The sequence below is a fragment of the Melanostigma gelatinosum genome, assembly GCF_949748355.1.
Source record: "Melanostigma gelatinosum genome assembly, chromosome: 1".
Classification (NCBI taxonomy): domain Eukaryota; kingdom Metazoa; phylum Chordata; class Actinopteri; order Perciformes; family Zoarcidae; genus Melanostigma; species Melanostigma gelatinosum.
In genome coordinates, this window is record NC_136634.1 from 17479161 (window position 1) to 17501702 (window position 22542).

At 44.5% G+C, this 22542-nt stretch overlaps 1 protein-coding gene across 1 annotated transcript; it reads left to right on the forward strand.

Annotated features, from left to right (window-relative positions):
- Positions 1-6918: 6918 nt before the first annotated feature.
- Positions 6919-14019, forward strand: LOC306793873 (tyrosine-protein phosphatase non-receptor type 5-like; the record flags this gene model as incomplete). The annotated part of the gene is made up of 12 exons (XM_079291668.1): positions 6919-7188; positions 7743-7865; positions 8010-8105; positions 8349-8605; positions 8808-9000; positions 9449-9533; positions 9801-9880; positions 10160-10297; positions 10407-10517; positions 11549-11709; positions 12034-12147; positions 13488-14019. 12 exons carry the CDS (start codon positions 6919-6921, stop codon positions 13579-13581), a joined length of 1722 nt encoding a protein of 573 aa, XP_079147794.1. The 3' UTR covers positions 13582-14019.
- Between the last annotated feature and the right edge of the window lie 8523 nt (positions 14020-22542).

Genomic DNA, 22542 nt, shown 5'->3' on the forward strand with positions numbered 1-22542 from the left:
TAATTAAGTGAGATGATTTCTTTCTTTCACACTCACCGTGTGTGTGTGTGTGTGTGTGTGTGTGAGGTCATTTTAAAAGGGGATGAGGAGGAGAAGATAAGGAAGGACAGAGGAGTTCATTTAGTTGATTGGAGCGGGGGAAGGCCAGGCTGTGTGGGAGAGATATATGGACGGAGAGGAGAGGACTCTGGGTCATAAATAGTGAAGGCAAAAGGGAGAGAGAAAGAGTCAGAGAGTGTGTTCAATAGAAGGAGATAGTTTAACAATCGACTTTAATAGTAGTGGTCTAAATAATGATCATCAAAAAAGAGATCATTTAAAAAATCTAAAAAAGAAGCTCCTGCTCCTGCTGTACGCTACCTGCCCACCAAATAGCCAACAAAGCTGTTGAACGTTGTGGATGATGTTGCAGAGTCAGATACTTGCCTCAGGAGTTGGTGGAGACGAAGAACAGACTCACTTGCCAGGTGACCAGAAACACGACTCCAAATGAATGCTAATGTTGCTCTGTGTCTGCTGCTGGATGTGATCATATGTTATGTTTACAGCTGGCCTGTTTCCACTGCACCATAGTGGCCATTCAGTTAATTATTTAAGCATTCAATTATTTGTCTGCAAAGATTTATGTTTCTTAAATTATAGTATGTATACAGTAGTACACTGATGTACAATACATGATGTGAATACCATTTATTGTCTTTTATTCTTACATTCAGAATTATCGTGTAAGTACATTGTGAACATTACACAACACTTGGCAATGCTATATGGTCATGTCAATGAAACTAATTTGAATTAAAAAAAAAAAAGAAGTGACGTAGTGTTTGTGTTTCCCAGTATTTGTGTTGATCAGATGACTGTTGGCTGTTTTCTGCTGCTCAGTTCAGAGAGCTGACAGGGACAGGCTAACATATGGCAAGACAGGAAGGAGGGAGAGAGAGAGAGAGAGAGAGAGAGAGCCAGAGAGAGAGAGAGAGAGAGAGAGAGAGAGAGAGAGAGAGGCAGAGAGAGAGAGAGAGAGAGAGAGAGAGAGAGAGAGAGAGAGGCAGAGTATCACACACGACAAAAATGATGGGGACGACAAAAATGATGGCGACCGGAAAAAGAATGACGCTGAGTGGGCGGGGGGCTCAGGAGTGAGAAACGTGTTTTTGTCACTTAGGGGGACACAGACAGAAGGACTTACCTTAAAAGATAAGGCTCGAGACATTCTGTCTTTATTATTGTCAGCAAATCCAGTGTAAAGACCAAAGTCTATTTTCAGATGCGGATAAATGAGTATTTACGACAGCAGAACAGTGTATGTGGGATTGACTTGAAATAAACTCCTGGTAATAAGGAAACATGTCGCCCCGTGCAGCGTTGTGGTTTTGAACAGTTTGTGGGATTGAGGTCTATGGCATAGAGGGCTGTGATACTGGTGACACAATAAAACTTGTTAGTAGGATACATTTGCCGTTGGATTTGGTGTTTTTACAGGATTTGTTGACAAAAATTGAAATGTTGAATATCACCAGCTTCGTCCTTTAACCCCAAAATTGAATTGTTTAACATGTGGGAGCGATGCTTTGGAGGCGAGACTCAGAAATGTGGCTGTGTGAACAGATTTATGTGCCTACAATGTGATTAATACACACACATACAGACACACAGAGTCTCTCTCTCACACTCGCTCTCTCTCTGTCTCTCTCTCCAGCTCCCTCGCTCGCTCTCCCTCATTCTGGCTCTGTTGCCAAGGCTACCTACCGTACAGCCTCTTGCTGCATATACCTAGACGAAGCTGCCGCCTGTGGATCTCTCTCTCTCTCTCCCCTCCAGGATACAAACAAAAGAAAACACTTCAGACTTTTTAATTCCTCTATTTCTCCCACGAACACACATTCTCAGATTCTGCCTTTCCTACCCTCACACACGTCCTCTGCCTCTCGCTGTCAGTCTGTCTCCTTCTTACATGCAAACACGCTCCCTCTTCTCCCAGACAGAGGAGCAGTAAAGGGATTGCCGTGGTTCTTGGTGTTTGGCTCCTGGTCTTTGGCTCAACGGGAGCAGAGCAGCAGATGGCGATGTGAAGACGGGCTCAGCCAGGTAAGAGGACTTATCCTAACCAGACTTAGGGCTCTGGGTGAGTGACTGTTCCAGCCCTCGTCTGCTCCCTCCGTCTCTCCCTCATTCCCCCTCAGTGGCTGTGCGACATGAGGTGAATACCAATTCCTCAGCAAAGCCCCCACTGTTCATATGGCTGCTGCGCTTCCCTGGCTGTGACTAGGTAGGGATGTGTGATGTAGCCTCTGTATGTGCGTGTTCATTTTCTCATTATCAAAACTGATTATTTGCCAACATGTCGGTTCTTTGGCGCTGCTCTCACTGAGTGTTTCCTCTCTCATCTATTATTATTCGAAGCTTGATTTCCTCTGTGTTGTATCATGTCTCTGTGACAATGTGGGAGTTACCAGAGCGGGATGCAACAGTCCACCTCCCTGGGTGACTCATTACTAATCCATCCAGCTCTGCACTGTGTGGTCCCTCTAGCTCTCCGTAGCCATGTACGGGATATGAACGGTGTTTTGTCTCAACATGAATGACTGCCAGAGAATGCCATTCCTGCACTGGTGTTTTGATACAGTGCAATCATGTAACACAGTCCTTTGTCACCGGGAATCCATATGTATCTTCAGCAGCCTGTGAATCAATTCCCTATGCAGCACATTTCAATTATTCATACAGTATAGCTTGGGCTGCATTGTAAGTTTGTACGTGTGTTAATAAAATGCATCTTTGAAATGGCCCTGGAGCTGCTCTGAGAATTTGTAGGAGTGTATGTAAACAATAGAGCTGATTGATTATCTGTCTCTGGGATGTACATGAGGAAGCTGCAGGCTTGCTAGGTATTTCATTCTAAGGTCATTGTGAGCTTATGTGTGTATTGATATACCAGGATGTTATCTGTGTGAGTGTGTATGCCAGAGAAAGGTTGACAAGGCAGGTCTTGGCCCTCGTGACTTTCTCTCAAGTTACCATCCCGTCATCACTTTCAGTAAGAGCTTCCTCTTACCCCGTCTCCCTGCCACATTCAGCACCTCGACAACGCGCTCGATACTTCAACCTCGACGTGCTTTTGATTCACCTGGAAAGAGGAAATGCTGCTCTGCCTGAGAGTTCTGCTGTAATGGCAGGGACAAAGTGCAAACAAATCCTGCACATTTATAAAGATGGAGCAGATTTGAACACATTATGTTTCCAGACGGACACGCTGATGGGAGCCTTAGGAATGTCCATTAAAACACGAGCCAGCTGTCACCAAAAGAGAAAAAATAAATAAACCAGGTTAATTCCCCTTGTTCCTAATTGCAGGAACTGAGCTTTACACAGCTGCCAGCAGACAGCGCTTCCTGGTCCTGTGGTTCTGCTGGGGCTTATTGTATGGCTCCGTTCAGACTCAGCTGGATGTTGGGTGCTTTGAATGGACGCAGATCAATGGAAACTCTACACACATACTCTATTTGAAGACTGAGGGGGTGGTGTTTGTAAGGACCCAAAGACAGTAGACCTTCAGTGAGGAGTGAGGCTGAATCTGTTGTCAGGATTCATGACAAATTTGACATGAATACATTTTTCCCAGAATACTGGATTATGGCTAATTGGAGTTTACGTGTCATTAGACTGTCAAAGGTGTAACGGCAAACTGCCTCCCTCTACGACTCGTTACTGCAGCTTGGTATTGTCCGCCACGCTCTGATTTTGTGTCATTTTGAATACCAACTTTATTGTGAGCTCACCAACAATCGACAGGGACATTGTGTCTGAGGTTAAAAGAGCCGGTTTGTTATCAGTTATGGGTGTTTATAAGAATCATCATCATCGTTCAAACCCACAGAACTTTATCTTAAATTCTCGTGGGGATCCCAAAGTCTCCAAAGGTACCAAATGTGTGTCAAATGAGGCTCCATGTAGAATATTTCCGTCTGATGGATTGTAAAAACAAGTGAGTCTTGGTTTGTGGTTTTTTTTTGTCAGTGTTAACATCTTACAGCTAAAATACATGAAACTGACAGGCAACATTTTAAACATAAAATAAAAAACAAAAGAGAAAGAAGGGTCAAATGCAGGGCCTTATTTACCATCGAGGACACTGAGGTCATGTCCTCAGTAATGTTTCCTGTGCTTGGGGGACTGATTTTAGTTTTTTATATAAAATGTATGTAAATAAGAATGTATTTATTCTAGAATTCCTGTCAGTGAGAAGAGAGTTTGACACATGTTGGGATGTAAAATACGATGGTTAACCAAACGTCAGACGTTTGGTTCCGGTGTCTTGTGAAAAGGTGTGAATCATGACCTCAGTATTTGTAAAATCCGAGCTACAGCCCTGGAAAAATGTACCAAACATTTCACCAAGCGATCACTCAGCAGCCAAAGCGAGCAACAGAAACAACAAAGATATTTACCTCAAAGAATCAAAGCAAAGAGAGGACGGTATTTTCTTTTCGACAAACGTGAATATTGTCACTGCTCTCCCAGTGCAGATGTATGTTTGTGCTTTTTATTTTTCATGCAGTGTGTCTGCCAAAGTGTGTGTGTGTGTGTGTGCTACAGTATATGTTGGTTGCCACAGTTACCAAAACGCCAACCTCACTGCGTCATTGCCTCAGACAACCTTCACACATAAAGAGAGCTGCTTCTCCTCCCATTCATCCCGCCATCAACTCATCTCCTCGTCCAGCTATTGTTTGAAAACGGAAGCAAGCTGAACTTTCTCAGCTCCTCTTATACAACACAATCCATGTGTGCGTGTGTGCGTGTGTGTGTGTGTGTGTGTGTACGTTATATGTGTGTGTGTACGTTATATGTGTGTGTGTACATTGTATGTATGCACGTTGCCAAGACTACAGGGCGGCCTAACAGGCGTCATCACTTCAAAACCACCTTCGCAGCAAGCAAAGAGAGATAGAAAAGGACTCAAAGCAGCTCCCCTCTGGTCAACACCTGCACTGTCTCTCTCTCTCTCTCTCTCTAACACACCACACACACACACACTGAGACTCATCTCCTGCTGCTGGTGTGGTCTCATATTCCGCTGAGCTCACCTCATTCGTTCAACAGGGTCCAGTGGCACAGAAGCAGAGGAGGGGAGATGAGAGAGAGGAGAGGAGAGCAGAGAAGGCTTGACTTCATGCATACTGATTCAACTGGAGCAATCTAAATGTATTTCTGAGGGTGTCTGCTTAGTCTGGCTCAAATCATCCCCGCCTCGTAGGGAGGGAGGGAGAGGCAGAGAAAGAAAGAGAGGGGGAGAAATATTGACAGTATACTGTGTCACCTTACATCACCATCCTCCGCTCATGAAACCACAGCTGGGAGCTGACAAGGGTGCTACTTAGATCCATCTTTTGATGGAACAAGATTCAAAACCTGAACCAGTTGAGTTTGAGTCCCAAGGTGTCTCTACCGTATGTGTTTAGATGACCCGTAACATATTTCTCTTTTCTTTATTTTCACGTTTTCAACACATGTAGTGTGTGGCTGTTGTCTTCTGTCCTTCAGATTTGACTCTGCCAGACAATGGCTGACAACGGCTGGTTGCCACGGGATACAGGATTTATCTTGATCATGTGATCTGACTCCCACCAGTTCCCTGCCATCTATCATAGGTGAGTCATGTGACAGGCTGTTCAGTGTTTTGATATCCCAGTAAGCCAACTGGAAAGTCATTTTCGTCTGCATTGTTAGTTGATTAAATTGAAGAAGAAAAAAAACAACTTCCAAACTCACTGCTGACAAATTTAGCCATCAGCAACACATTCAGATAAAACACTACACCACCACTCTCACCGGCCTCCGCATTCACACAGCCGCGCACACACACCACGTGGTGGTGATCAGCAAAATGTACAAAACACCTTTATTAATGGTTGAAGGACAAAAGTGCAGGGCGGAAAAGGGCTTTGAATACACTTTCTGACTGATACAGAGAGACTGTGTGTGTGTGTGATTGTGTGTGCGTGTGATTGTGTGCGTGCGTTTTTGTGTGTGTGTGTGTGTGTGTGTGCATGCGTGCGTGCGTGTTTGTGTGTGTGTTGTCAGTAGATGATAATGCTCAGGACGAATGAGAGGGATGAGAGCCACTCTGTTGCCAAGGCGACGGACAGGGCTGTAAACACGCTACCCCTGACTCATCTCTCCACAATAGCGCCTCTCTCTCGCTCTCTCTCTCTCTCAAACACACGCACACACACATTCACCCAATTGAGTCCCATCTGAGGGAGACAAGAGGATCCGGGGATGAGAGCCACTCCAAGCCGCTTAGCTGTACATCTGAATAGGCCTGTGGAACAAACACAACTCTCTCTGTCATATCCACGCTCATTTAAAACACAACCTGACAAACACAGGCAACATGTAATTGAACTAGAAATCAATACGTAATTTGGTTGAATTTTTTTCTGTAGTAAAGCAACTAAGACAAAAAGCATTAAAGTGTGATTGCTTATGAAAGACAAAAGTGTGATATGTCTTCATTTTATTCACGCGGGATGTCTTATAATCTAAAACTGTGAAGAAAAAAGAAAGAAAACAACTTTACCCGCAGTGGACTTTTTGTGTTCATAAGGGGTTAAAGGTGCTTGTTTAAAAATGAAGAGCAGATCAATGATTGATGGATCATCCCCACACAGCTCTCATCATGGCGATGGCTACGCTGACGTCTAACAGCCAACGGTGCTAACAGCACAAATGGTGCAAACAAAGGCAACAGTGCAGATAGAGCTAACATCGTTTACCTGGAAGGGAACCACAGGGCTACTCTTCCAGAGCGACTGCATATTGAATTTACCACCTTTAAAGCAACAACTAAAGCACACACTGTATTTATCTTGTTTTAACAGTGTTTTTTTGGGACGATCTTCATTTAACAGGAGTATCATGACCCGTCGGCTGAGCAGCTCCACCCGATCCCACACTGAGGACTCCATCTTCCTGAGGCCCGACGAGGACCCCGTCTGGCTAGATGAGCCCACCAAGACTGATAAAATAGGCGACAGAGCCCTTAAAAAAGACAGGCTCCCAAAGTGCAAAGATGGACCTGCAGGGGGCCAAAGCCCACAGGGAGAGGAAGTGTTTATGCACAAGGTGTATGCGCTGGTGATTGAGATCTACTGCTGGGCTGCACTGTTCGCCATCTCCCAAGTCACGGTATGCGAATGGCCGTCAGTTGAAACCAGTGGAGAAAATCTTTACTTGTCTGATGTATTTCTCAAATGTCAGCTTTAAATTCGATTATGATGACCTTCCTGCACACGCTTTGGTTTTCAGCTCAGCACAGACTCGTAAAATCCACAGTAGTTTAACTGCAACATTAGCAATGCAATAGTTACTTGAGCACCAGGTGTTCTCTCTTGACCCTTATTTTGCCTCACAGATTTTCTTATCATGTGCGTTGTTACATTGTCTCCAAGGTGCTTTGGTCGACAACCAAAGCACCTCCATGTTTGGGCTAGAACTTGACACTTGCATTACCATATGTAATAAATATATTACAAATTAGGGCTTTTTAAACGCCGCAATGATTATGACACTAGTTCTGCATGAGGTCAGTTTACATATTCTTTGTGCCTGCGCGATAGGCCGATATTCTTTTCTTCTCGGCTCCTTTTCACCTGAGAGAAGCCACAGCGCTGCCTGATTACCAGTGCATGAATGACCGGTGAGTTCACGGTGACAGTCTGCCTTCCCTCTCTCCCTCCCAGGGGTACTGGGTGTTTTTTGTGGTGGAAGGAAATGGACCTCTCTCTTCCATCTACAAAGCCCTGCAGGTCATTGACTTCTACCTTGGCTTCATCTTGCCCTGCCACCCGATTTTTGGAATGGACGTAAGTGTCCGTCCTGGAACTCACCGATAGAGCTGTTTGTTTTGGACGGAGAGTGCAAAAAAGAAACCTTGACGATATGCTGACTCGAGTGTTGTCTGTGTCTAACTGCCTCTCCCCCTGTCTTTTTCTCTCTGCACTGCTCAGTCCATCGTGTTGATGAGGGAGGTTGTGAACACCGAAGAGCACAACTGGATTGTCTATGGAACTGCAGGCATTGGCGTGGCCATCTGTGTTATCATGGTAAAACGCTGGAGAAACCAGTCAATTCCTGCCCATTTATTTCCGCATGAATGTGAGAAATATAGTAGATGTTGAATTTTTGTAATTCACCATAAAGAACCATGAAGACTTTGGAAGAAACTAGATTGACTGGATTTTCCACTTCTCGATTTGCAGATTGGCCAGTTTCCTGCTTGATTGATGTGTTTATTGGCTGATGAATGGATACACGTTGACTGCTTTCTTCCATTAACCTCTCTGCAGGTTGTCCACATGGTGTGTAAGTGGCGTTACGGCACTGGCTTGTGGTCGTCAGGAACTGCGTCGCGGGACATTGGTGACCGGCGTCAGTCTGTGAGCCGCCAGCCCTCCTTCACCCTGTCGGAGTGGACAGACGCTCAGGAGGATCTGCTGGACATGGACCCTGAGCCCCAGACGCCGGTCTTTGAAATAGGCACCGACACCAGGATGGAGGGAGACGCCGCCACCCTCACCGTCACACCAGTGGGGCTTCAGGAGAGGTTAGGGCGGGCGGCAGAGGGCTGGGAGTATTTTTGGAAATAATTGACGGACAAACGTTTTATTGTGACTAGTTTTATTTGTTGCCATTGTTATCTGGAAGACAAACGTTGCATACTTGGATTTTAAATCCACAATGCACGTTGCAGATGGGTAAACCCGTATAGCTAAATACATTTGTATGATTCAATATGTGTCACACAGGAGGGGCTCCAATGTTTCCCTGACCTTGGACATGTGTTCACCGGGCTGCACTGAGCCCTACGGCTACGGAGGACAGCTCTCCCCCAGAGACCAGACGGCCAAGGAGTACCTCCGGCAGGGAACAAACACCTTGACCCCTGCCATGCTACACACACGGGCCATAGATGACCAAAGCCTGCAGGCTGAGTTTTATGTAGGTGCAGCAACAGCAGCTCACCCACCTACTCGCTTTCAATTAACAGGGATGAACACCGGAAAAGATGTACGCTGACACTCACACATAGAGACAGCCACTACTGCACACACACACACACACACACACACACACACACACCCAGCGGAGCTCTGCACACACCCGTAAGCTTTTACACTGTGTGTTAGTGGGCGAAGGAAGGATAGATACAGGCATATTTGCATACGAAAACCCTCAGAGGATCCTAGTGTCTGCTAGGCAGAAAGATGCACGTTCAAGACCACACACAAGTAGTTCGTAGAATCACATCACACACAATGAAGGCCAGTGGATGACTTAATTCATGTTGGATATAGTTATCTTACAGTAGAAGGCATCGTTAGGACTTCCCCTTCATTTCTGCAAGGACTGATTGTTATTGCACCCATTGTTCTGTGTCCATCGGCAGGAAACTCCCATGAACTTTGTGGACCCTAAGGAGTACAACTACCCAGGGCTGGTGAGAAAGAACCGCTACAAAACCATCTTACCCAGTGAGTACAGCTGCAACACGAGTCGGAACAGCCGGCAAAAGAGATTGTGCGGCTGTAAATATTGTGAAAACTGCTTTTTTTTGTGCTGCTCCTCTTGAATAATTTCACATGCTCATCAACTATTTAGCTCGGATGCGTTTGTAAAAGGTCTGTCTCTGTGCACCAGAATATTGATATTCACACTGAGACACAGCACCACAGCATCTTCTTCTGCTGTCATCTTTTTGAATTACAACAAATCTGTCTCCCTTTCTTCACGGTAACCAGACACACACAGCAGAGTGATCTTGAAGTCACAGGATGAAGACGATTTCCTCACTACTTACATCAATGCTAATTCTCTCAAAGTAAGTGAAAATATGTGTATTTGTAAGCTCTTGTGCACAGCTTTGTGATGTAGCCACTTCATTCATGCTCCATGGATAAAATCTTGTGTTCTCAATGTGTCTTACTGACGACTGGTAGTAACTGATTATATGTATATAAGACTGGGCATGTTTCTGTGTGTGTGTGTGTGTGTGTGTGTGTGTGTGTGTGTGTGTGTGTGTGTGTGTGTGTGTGTGTGTGTGTGTGTGTGTGTGTGTGTGTGTGTGTGTGTGTGTGTGCGTGCGTGCGTCGCTCTGCAGGGTTATGGGGATGAGGAGTGTGCCTACATTGCCACCCAGGGTCCCACCGTGAACACAGTGGGGGACTTCTGGAGGATGGTGTGGCAGGAGAGAAGCCCAATCATAGTGATGATCACCAACCTGGAGGAGAAAAACGAGGTCAGGCAGGGCGACGATGATGATGGACGCATTAATCGATAAACGGATAAGATAAGTTGATAGTCGGATGGGTAAACATTTCCACTTGACTGTTCATTGTGTCTCGCAGAAATGTGCAGAGTACTGGCCTGAGGACACTGTGACCCACGAGGGCATCGAGATCACTGTCGTCACAGTAACCCAGGAGGATGACTACAGTCTGAGGGTGTTTACTTTAAAGGTAACACACAGACAGAGTGTTTACAATAACTCACAAAAAGGGCAAATACAGTGCACAACATTGGTGAAAACAAGTTGAGGTGTGAATTCAAACCAATTGCAAAATTACTATTTTGGCATCATGCTGAATTGAAGAAGACTTTAAACTAGAAAACCAGACCATAATCTCATGTTTATAATGTTTACTGAGGTAATAAATCAAGTGAGAATTAGGGTAATATTTTCTTAGACTTCGAAACAATCTGACTTGTTTCTGCAGCCAGAGCAGTCGCCCCCTGATGTCCATTGTAAAGCACGCAAGTTTAAGACACTTCTGCATTGGCTTCTTTTCAGACCTGGAGGTGGTCGCCTGGTTAGCCATCTTTTGGACAAAGACAAATTATGACCAGACGACAGTACCGATGAAAAGTTCAGGGATTCATCCTGAGGGGAACATGAATGTGTGTACTACACTTCATGCCAATCCATCCAAAAGTTCAAAACATTTCACTTAAAACTACAATTTAAACCTGGTGGCACTAGAGGAAAGGTCACTGAATAACCAGAGTCCTTGTGATTCATCATTGACCATAAATGTCTCGAACAAATGTCATGGCAATTCATCACATAATTAGAAAAAGAGAGATTTGAGTGTGGACAAAGAGGTGGATCTACAGGCCAACATTGCCATTCTTCGAGCCACACTACCAATGTGACTTAAAATGCAACGGCAAGTTGATGGATTCGATTATTTTACAGTACGGGAAAGGGAGGAGTAGACTATAAAACCTCTTCTTCAAAAGCATTCATTGTTGTCGTAGGAACTAACACCAAGGTAACAATTTGGGTATGCATGCAGAGCAACAGGCTGATCAGAAATCGTTCTCAGTGTGTCTGTCTCGTCTACGTGTGTACGCAACATGATCACATCAGTTTCTGTCTGAATACCCGTCTCTGTGTTTATGTTTATGTGTGTGTGAGCGCGCGTGTGTGCGTGTGTGTGTGTGTGTGTGTGTGTGTGTGTGTGTGTGTGTGTGTGTGTGTGTGTGCCAGTGTGGGGGAGAGGAGCGCAGTCTGCAGCAGTACTGGTACACCTCGTGGCCTGATCAGAAGACTCCAGACAAGGCTCCACCTCTTCTGGAACTGGTGCAGGAAGTGGAAAGGGCCCGAGAGGAAGCCCCGCCCTCCAGTGGCCCTATAATTGTCCACTGCAGGTACAAAAGTGGCATGTTTGAAATATAAGGAAAGATACATAGTTAAAATGTGTTCCCATGGCTGCGTCAAAAGGCCTATGTTAACACTATTTTAATAATATACATGCATAGGGAAAATTGCCCAGCTTAATGTTAGAGGAACACTTTTTACTTTTATGATAGAAACCACTTGGCAGAGCAGAGCATTTGTCTTCTTCCATTTCTCTGCTGTCTGATTTCCCCGAGGAGGATTCGACATTAATCAAATGAATGGTGTGCTAATCAATACACCAATCCATCCATTTTCTCCTGTGTCCCTTTACCCCTCTAACTTTTGATCCGCAGTGCTGGAATTGGTCGAACTGGCTGCTTCATTGCCACCTCCATCCTGTGCAAGCAGCTGAGGACTGAGGGTGTGGTTGACATCCTGAGAACCACCTGCCAGCTCCGTCTGGACAGGTGAGATATTCTTAGCCCTTATCCATGCTCATGTCTTTCTTTAGTTCTTGGCATCAAATCTAAATCTGTTGTCGGAAAAAAAGCCTACAGTCTACGTAGATTCAGTTGATCTGGTTTCAAATCACGAGTTGTGATTTGAAAGTTGTGGTGAGCTTAATTTTCAATACAACAACAAAATTGAAAGTTTCAACCAGTGTGTCCACAGCCTTCTTGCGATATGCAGCGTAATTCTAAACGTTTTCTTCCAGCCGAGTAAAGTGGTCATGAGAAAGCCCTTGAAGTTAGCCAGAGTATTAATGAGACAAATGTGGCCTTAACTGTTTTAAACTACAAAACATTTCAAGATCTTTCGGTCATAATAGACTTTGGAACTTATTACAGCAAGAAAATCATCTGAAACTAATAACTAATAACTGGCTTTATTCCAGAGTCCCGGTAAGACATTCTAGCTATTTTACAAGCACAATAACTTTGCTCTGAACCAGGCACACCCAAGTAGAATGCAGCCATTATACTGCAGTGTTATAATTTACACCTGTGTTTGACAAGTCAAAATGTCCTGGTCCGTTGTGTTGAATGGTCGGTTTCATCACTGTTTTGAATTACAATACCAAGAAAGTAATTTTCAAATTTGGGTGAACTGCTCCTTACTACAAGACAGAGCCAAATACAAAGCTCTGAGCTACAGCTACAAACTATCTTCAGAAACAAATAGTCTCACACGAAATTGAAAGACAGAATGCCATAAGATCTAGCATACTTTGACCTTATACTTTATCCGTACTCTGTACTAAAAACAAGAATGAGAGTCTACAGCTCTGCTACCTGCTTTGTGAGACTGGCTTCTGCCACTGAGCTTAATGCTTCCGTCAGCCTGCTAACATGCTCACAGCGAAAATGCTAACCCGCTGATGTTCAACAGGCATACGTTTAGCATGCTAGCATTTGCTGTTGAAAATGAACACAAAGTACAAGTTAGGAATGTTACAGGTATAAAGCAGAATTATGGAATAATTCAACTGTTTCCCTGATGATAGTGATAGAGCTAACGTTATGGGTCATCAAAGTTAAAATAATTTGTACTGTGGAGAACTCAAATGGCTTTATCTTATGTCATGGCAATCCATCTAACAGTTGAGACATATACAATAGTGATATCTCAGTCTGGACCAATGTGGTGAACCGACTGACCAACCATTCTGTCTGTGTGTGTGTGTGTGTGTGTGTGTGTGTGTGTGTGTGTGTGTGTGTGTGTGTGTGTGTGTGTGTGTATGTGTGTGTGTGTGTGTGTGTGTGTGTGTGCGTGTGTGTGTGTGTGTCTTTCTGTGTATGTTCCTCAGGGGTGGGATGATCCAGACAAGCGAGCAGTACCAGTTTGTGCATCACGTCCTCAGCCTGTATGAGAAGCAGCTGCCTCACGCTGCTGAGGAGTAGAGTGAGCGCTACAGCCACACCCAGACCGAGACACACCACTGTACACTGTACCGCCTCCGGTGGTATGCACCACTGTACCTAGCATCATCTCAATCTCACCCTTTAACAAGTTCCAACCCTGTAGATCCCTTCACCCAAGACAGGCTCGTTCAGACAGGACTGAATGGTTGACACACAATATGTGCGTACTGTGTGTCCATGAGCAGAACAAAGACAGGGATCAACTCCTAATCAGACACTTAATTGATCCACACAGTCCTGGGGAGTCGTAACAGTTAGGCCCCAAAATAATCCAAGCCAACTCCTGACATCCTTTCATTTGCACTGTTTAAAACAAAAAACAATCATATTGCTGTTAATGAGTCTCAGTCATCAAGGCCTCATTTAGTATTTAGCCCCCTCACATATTGTATCTACAGTTATCAAAAGGTTAAACTGGAGCTGAAGTATAATCAGTTCACCTGCAGCGGTGTCACTTTGCAAGGAGGAAATTGAAGTTCCGTCTCCCAAAGTATAGTGTCGATGATAAGGGCCCATGCAGTGATGCCAGCATAATTCAAATCTACGGAGAAATGATCAAATGCCAGCCTGTTATTAAACACCATATAGATGTAAAATTTCACATGGAATTTAAGTTAACTTACATCTTTTCTCATTGACTCTCACTTTCAATGTAAAAAACAACAATAAAAAAACATGATAGAAGGCCCGTTTCAACTTCTGATGCATTCAGGAGCCACCTCATCTTCAGGTTGCATGGTGCTAAGTGTTCATTAAAGGCATGTGCAATGTTATGGAACATAGGAATGTATAACAAATAGGTTATTAATTAAATAATTAGGATTTATGTGCAATCTACAGTATTACAGTTGTACCACGCTGCCTGTGCAGTCCTCATGGCCCATGATGTTTACAGTAGACATGTACACACAGCGAAGTGTAATGCACAGGGAAGCAAAACGTTGCATTAAGAAAATGAAATGCATGTGTTGATGACGTACGGTCACATAAAGCTAATCTTCTTGCAAATGTCATATTCCCATCATTATCGCCCTTGGAGTCGGGTGCTCCGTGATGCCTCTGCTTTCAACAGTAGCTTGAACACATCCGTGAAGCGAGAAGCCCATGATTGTTGTAGACAGGCCAGACCTAATCTGTATGAAGCACAATAGACCAACTGAGGTTGTCTCTGATGTTCAGCTGTAAAAGTTCTTTTTTTTCCCGTATTGTGTTTTGATTGTGTTGAGTTTAATGGATTGCATGTGCTGTATGGGACTCCATAGGTCCACAATCAAAGCGACGTGATTGGTTGTCCTGCTTTTTGTTGTGTAAAAGGGTTTCAGCCTATTATATTGCTTGCTCTCGGCCAATGCTTTTGATACAGTTTGCTTTTGTGACACCAACCAGAGATATTTTTAGAACATTTTGATACAATCCTTTCGAGTAGATGCCTTGTGTATATTTCCGTTTACACCATGATGGAATGTAGCTCATACTGTGGATCAAACCATCGGTTTATATTGCAAGATTTGACAGAACAAAATGTGACAACTACCTAAGTTACCTTACGGTGAAGAAAATAAATAGATTATGTTCAGTCTTCAGTATTATTACTTTACGCCTCTAGGCTTTGCTTTAATATGCTTTGCTTTCTGTGAATGTTTTTATTGTTTTTCTTGGAAAATTTTACCTCAGACTGAGTTTTTACGCAGTCCCCACTCGATTCCATCTGTGACTCTATAGGCCCCTCTCAGTTGACAACACGAGAAATAATTGCTATGTGTAAGGCAGCTAAAACAGTGAAGACAGTTTTCTAACAAAAATCTGATTAAAACAACTTCTATCTTGACTCAATGCATCAAATCAACAGTCATGAACATTATCAGAGGATGGAGTTAACTGTGTGGGGCTCGGACCAATTAACAGACATCGAATAAACTAGCAAATTAAACTGCCAAAATTAACTTGTACCGGAAAATAAGACTGGGATGGATAAGAAAAGCTACAATTTTTTGTTAGACTTTTGACATAATCCTCTGATAATGTCCAGTCTACTCGATTGAAAAAGCTATTATTTTGAGTGCTTATTTTCTATGCTTACCTACCTGGTCCTCCTCCGGTGATCAAAATGGGGATGACGAAATAGCCAAACAATCAGACATACAACCAACCAGCAATCAGTATTCATCTTCCCTGCTACAGTATCGCTTTAAGTTGTGAGTTTTTGCATCCAAATAAAGGTAGATTTTCATGAATCTGTGTTCCTCTCTCTGTGACTCTCAATCACTCAACGAGACACAAAGCTCCTTTTAAACCGGAGCACCAGTGAAGCTGATTACTGTGGTAATAAATAAAAAATATGAATGAAATTTGTAATCGAAATATGGCTTTGAGATTTAAAGATTGATGACAAAGCTATATTGGCTTTGTGTTCTGGAGACGTGATATCCACTACTGCACCACAGAGTGCAGTTAAATATTTCTACCACTTGGTGTCAGTATATACAATGTAATTACACATAGTGCCAGTAGCTTTTTTTTATCCTGCATTCATCAGCGAGCTCACTGACACGTGTAGTTGGCAGAGCAACAGAACAAAGGCTTTCAATCAAACAAAAGAGATTAGGCCTTTTTCAAGGCAGACATTTTGATATGTCATAGTAAGGAAAAGCCCAGGTGTATTAAATACTATAATGATAACACTTAGTAGCATTACCGGTATGCATTCCACTGAGGCATGTTGGATCTCTGGAATAGCTCAGACAATGGAACTGAGCCATCATGGATGTTATCATTATCACCTGTGCTTTTCCTACTAAAACATGTCAAAATGTCTGCAGTGAAAAGGTCCATTCATGACACTGAATTCAAACACCCACTTATTTCAACTGTTTTATTAGTGGTTAGTACAAATGTGATACTTTGGATAAGTAAATTTATGTTACCATATATAAGATCAGAATGTGTTTTTATTAATATTCTTGATGTCTCTTAAAGTCCCTACATACCGACAACACACCCACACAGGTGTTTTCACTTATGTTCCCTGCTTAGAGCTTTTCTCAGGGCCGTGTGAGCTACAGACTGTGCTCTGTTGGCATCCTCCCTCACTCTCCTGTTAGTTCTGTTGTTACAAATTACACCTCTAAACTTATATTTAGTACAGTGACATAATGTAAATCCCAGCATAGCCTCACCCAATTTCCACCTAATTAGAGGTATAATCAGCCAGGGTAATTGAAAACACCTGTGTGGGTGTGTACGGCCTTTAAATCCCTATAAAACATGTGTAATGTTGCAATACCTGTGAGAAAGTCGGGCTTTATTGTGTCCACATAAAAACACAAAGTCAGCCTTTGTATATTTTTGTAGCAATCTGTGTGAAACAAATAAACAACTCAAAGCAACATTCCTGTAAGGGATCGTTATGAAATAATATAATAATCAGCACATTATGACGCTGATTTGCTTGGAAAGACAATCTCATGTTAGTAGTAATTCTTGTTTTGTTTTTTCCTCACTGGGACTGACTTCTTGTAATGGCAGCCCAGTGACTGCACCATAGACTGTGGACTGCACGAGTTATTGCGCGTCTCCTTTAAAAAAACCGAACTGTCCATTTAATCCGCGGATCACAACGTTGACGTCACCCGGTCCCTGAGCCTTCTCCCCTGAGCCGCCTGCGCTGATTGGCTCGAGGTGACGTCAACCCCATAGTTTTTTCCTTTTTTTCCGCTCTCTATACTGAACCATGACCTCATCGCTTTAGTTCAAGAAAGTGCTAAAGTGCACCTTCTGTAACTAGCCCCCCCTCCTCCTCCCCAACACACACATGCACAGCTATTACCTAGCAAAGCGAATCTATCCCTCCACGAGCTGACCGACTACTGGGGAGGTTTGCTGCCTGTCACCGCGCTTTCATGTCTCGTTTGTTCCTGGCGGTGTCACCCTCCGTCAGCTGCACTGTCCCCCGCCACACAGCCAGGTAAACACCGGCCAGCCCCATGAAGACACCGCGGCTCTCCCCCCTAACACACGGAGGCCAGTTGAATACACAGGAGCCGCGTGGAGCCCGAGGTGAGTGTGCGCGCGCGCGCGTGCGTGTGTGTATGCATTCGTATGAACGAGAAGTGTTGTTATCTATAGTGTGTTGCTGCCCACAGAGCTAGCTCACGTTAGCAGTGGTTGCTCGCTATCTGTGCTCGTGCCCCCCACCCCCCGCTGCGGCGAGCCTGTCAGCGTGCACTCCCCCCTTTATGTGCGCTCCCGTCTTATTATGGGAATTAAACCCGTCCAGGCTGAAGTTATCGATTCTTCTATTTTGACCAACATCTGGTCATTTACCGTCCGACCATTTCAAGGTAGGTAGAATACATGTTTTATATATTTCCCTGTTTAATTTGAGCGCTGTTGTTCAAAATCATCATCGTCCGATCAATGGAGTACGTGGTTCATTTTTCGCATGCAGACATATCCACGCGTCACAACAATACAGTGCAGGTTTCCCACTCAGACAACGCGCAGTGAACCTGCACATAAACGTGTATTTTAATATTGCTTGATGCTAATTGTGCAACGTTTGTAAAGGCAATGGCCGCTAGTCCGCATTGTGTTCTATTCTTATTTCTAATCTAGGTCGGTTTATTATGGTGCGCTATGACCGCTTACCGGCCATCATTGTTATTAAACGGGCCACAATGTCTCATGTATCTCTTTGTGCGCCCCATCTCAATATCTGAGGATGAGTGGATTTTCCACGTTTTTATTTATACGCTATTTATAGGCAGTGTATTTCATGTCAGGTATTCTTGGTATTATTTTCATCAGTATCTATATCGTGATTGTTGTTATGTTAGATTCCTATGTAGTCCCAGCTTGTTATATGATCCGGCCGTTTGCAGCAGCCTACTGGGAGCGTATTGATTAGAGGTCACCAGAAGGCTTTAAACCAGGTTATGTTGTTTACAGTATGATGACGCTTCTGCTCCAACATGGCTTTGACCAGGAATTGATTTTGTCCAAATTACATGATCACCGTAACAGCACTTCTCTTGTTACACTATTTTTTTCCCTCATGGAGCCCATTTCCTTGTTGCTCACTTCAGGCCTGTCACTCTAAGCTTTTTGTTATAACAACACATTTATTATTCACATCCAGCTGCTGGGGTATATTGCTATCAGACACACAGGCATTCATAAATAAGGGTTTGCAGTTGAATTTCAAGTCAGTTCATTCAAGTAGATTTTATCCATTAGTCTATTGACATAAAATTGAATTGCAGCCATTTTGATAATCCATTAACTGTGATTTTCTTTCTAGAAACGAACCAAACATTACAGTTCCAGCTTCTCAACTTGATGATTTTCTGGGTTTTCTTTCTCTTATGTGATAGTAAACTAAATATACTTGAGTTATTCAGAAAAAACAGGCAATATTTACACAGCAACTCGGGTTTTAGGAAAATGAGATCAGTCAAGAGGATTAAATTGAAAGCCCTCAATTTAAGGTTATTTTCCTTTATTTCAAAGACTAATTTAGTCTTAGAAATCAGCGAATGTAACGAAAGCTGTCAGGAAATGGGTTAGAAATGCTCTTATCAGACCAGATATCTGATGCCTAATAACTAATCCAGCAGTGCTTTGAAGGCATACCAGCACACCCAAACACAATCTGTTCTTGTTACTTAATTCTCCACTGTAAACCGGCGGCCCTATAATCCTCCAGCAGCCCCGTGTTGACGGTGTTGGCTGCGGAGTCCCTTGCTGTGGTCGCATGTAAGAAAGTGCGTAAACACACGCAGACGCAAGCTTTCCGTTCATGAGAGAGAGAGCCTGTGTTACGGGTGAAGGGCGTGAGGTGCTCTGATGATGTAATTCTTTGTGGTCTAAACAAAACATTTCCTGTCTCCCATTGTATAAACCGAAGCGCCGGCTTTATATCGGTCTACTCCAGGCTCTGGCCACAGGTGACGTGATACAGCGAGTTAATGAATAACCTGGATGGTATTACATCAGCGCTGGTTGCCCTCCAGTTGCTCTCTTTGTGTTTGCTTCTCTCACCGATGTCTGATATGGCAATCAATCCACAGTATGGCGTTATTGGGCTATCGTCACGCTTCGCTCATTGTTTTGTACGAAGGGCCGAAAGTCTTCGGACGTTTTGCACTTGTTTGCAAGTGTCTCCGTTTTATGGAGATAAAGTTACTTCCCCAATTTTTTTTTGTTTTATTGACTCATTACAAAGAGGCTTCTTTCATTATCACTCTTTTGTTATCAGAGAGTAACAGTGAAGTCTGTTGATGTTGAAACAAAGTAAATAAGAAAAAGTATCGCACCTGTTCAGTATAGCAGCTTAGACATGAGAATGGCAATTTTTTTGTAGTATGGGTTGATACATGTGTAAGCTTCTTTTGCGTTTAATGATGCACAACTGGTAGTTCCATTCCCTCTGAGTCACCGTAGGTAAATTCACATTTTAAAATTCCCCAACAGCATAAAAACTAAAAAATCCTTCAAAATGAACCCGTTGATCGGCTTCTTCTGCCGAGCCGAGGTGTAACTGCATCGCTTCATCTTCAAGATGCACACAACCTTGTCCGCCTAAAGTCTTCGGAGTTTTTTTTGGAAAAGCACTCGTATATTGTTGTTTCTTGAGCCAGTTCATACAGCTCGAGTTGTGAGAATTTACATAAGTGTGTGTGCAGCATTGTCAGTTTTAGCTCCCCCCCCAACCTCCCCCCTCTTGCATCCTGATCCACCATCAGCACCAGTAGCATCCCATCATCATCATCATCACCATCACCCTCCCCGTACCCCCTTGCTCACCAACCGGGGCTGTTTCTATGGCAACAACAGAATCTGCTCCGGGCCTGTACACGCTGTCTCCGTCTCTCTGCCTTCTCTCCTCTCTGCTTGTTTTCCTTCTGTTCAGCCAGAGCCTCACAGCGAGCTCCTGGCTGCTGCCTATTTTAGTGCGAAGGGCTTGTTTGTTCTTTTCCTATTTGGGGTGGTGGGGGGGGGGGGGGGGGGGAAGAAAGATGGTTTTGCATAAGGGGGTCGTGTTTGTGGTCGTTATGCTGAGTAAGCATACTGAGGTTTGCGCTCCCTCTTTGTAACATTTCTATTTCCCCTCCCTTTCCATATGCTGATTCCCGTCTCCACCTTTCTCTCTCTTTCCTTCACTCCCTCCTCTTATCCCCGCTCTTTATTCCCCATCTTGGGCCCAATGAGAGCGTCCTAGTGGCGTAGAGGATGCAGAGCACCGGTCTCTCTCTCCCTTTCACTATACCGCCGCACATGTAAACCTGCGCACTCCGCCCCTCCCCGTCCCCCTGTTCACTGCACAAGAGCAAGAAAGGAGAGTGATCGAGGAGGAAGGAGGGATTCAGAGAGAAAAAAGTGAGAGGGGCGGGTGGTGGGGCGAGCTGTCGCCATTAGACATATGCAGCGTCAGATGTGCTCAGCGGCGGGGGGGGGGGGGGGGACAGAATAGAGAGAGAGAGAAAGATTCACACCCCTGGAAGCTGTGTTGTTGGCTGCCTCGGCTAAAAGGGCTCCGCACCATAAAAGGTATGATATAACAGGTGATGGGGCAGGTCGTAATGTAGCATGCAAGCGGCTGTTTGTAGTAGGGGAGCACTGGCGTTGCTGCAGAATAGCTGCCGGGGGTGCACATTGGGGGAAAAGTGAGGGAATGTCTGCATGTGTGCTGTGTCGCTGTAGGTCACGCATTGTGTTAACGCAGAAATCCGCATCCAGTCATCACTGTGACACAGACGGGCAGATGAGGTTAACTGGATTAACTGCGTTGCTTTCTTAAAAGAAGTCTTCACTGTCCGACTTTACTCTCTTGTCTTGTCCAACATGTGTCTGGTGTGCCTTGTTTTTGTCTGCACAGCCATGCCTTCGCTGCTGCTGCTGCTGCTCTTGCATCAGGCAGGTTGCCAAGCGGTAGCAGCAGCAGCATGTGTGCATCTATGTTCAGGCTCGGCCAGCAGCCTGTGGGAGATACAGGCCTCGGCAGTGGGTGACGGAAAGCGAATATCTCGGTGATCCGTGGAGGAATGATGCGCGTCCTTCTGCCGTTATGAATGGCACTGCAACACGACCCGCTCCGCGTCCACGTCTCTTTAAGTTTGGTGCAGTCGTCTGCGGGTTAGTTTGTGAGTGTTTTTAAGCAAAAGATCCTCTTTCGCTTCTCAGTGTGTCGCTCAGCTTCTCCCTTTATGCGTCTCCTTTCTCTTCATCTCTGTCCTCCCCGCTCGATCTTCACAACTGTCCCCTCCCTTACCTTGAGCTGGCCGAGTTGCTAGGCTGGAGCGATCTCCCCCCCCACCGCCCTCATCTCCCCCCCCCCCCCCCCCCCCCCTCCCCCTCTCTCCACAGCAGTGGTGTCAGAACAGAGGTGAAGAGTTGCAGAGCTGCCTGAACGTCTTCCCAACACACTACCGATCAGAGGACGCCGTTTCTCTCCCTTTACTCTCTCTCCGTCTCTGTTTCCTCGCCCACCTTCTCACCACTGTTCTGCTTCACACAGACCGGTCTCTTCTGTTTCTATTAGCATAACGTGACACATTTCTTTTTGCCTGCCAAAGAAATAATGCCATTTCCACGCCGTCTTTTCACGCTCTGTGATTTCTTTTGAGCATATATACTGCTGGTGTTATTCAGTTGATCGTGTGTTTCTTCTGTTAAGTAGTTTTGTGTTTTTCTACTTCATCTCCCTTCGCTGTCTGTCTGCACATTGCTATCATGTCGTACTCTCCCTTTTCAACCGCGGTTTAACCCTCCATTTAGGCTTTGGGGTAAATGAGAGGAGGCCCATTCGTTTTTTCATGACGCCGTGTGCCTCCGAGATGAATAAAACAACACGACGGCATTCACATTCTGACCTTCTCACTTGTCGCATGACACCTGGTTAACCAAGGAAATGGTCCTTGATCCACACAGGGTTTCTGTTGA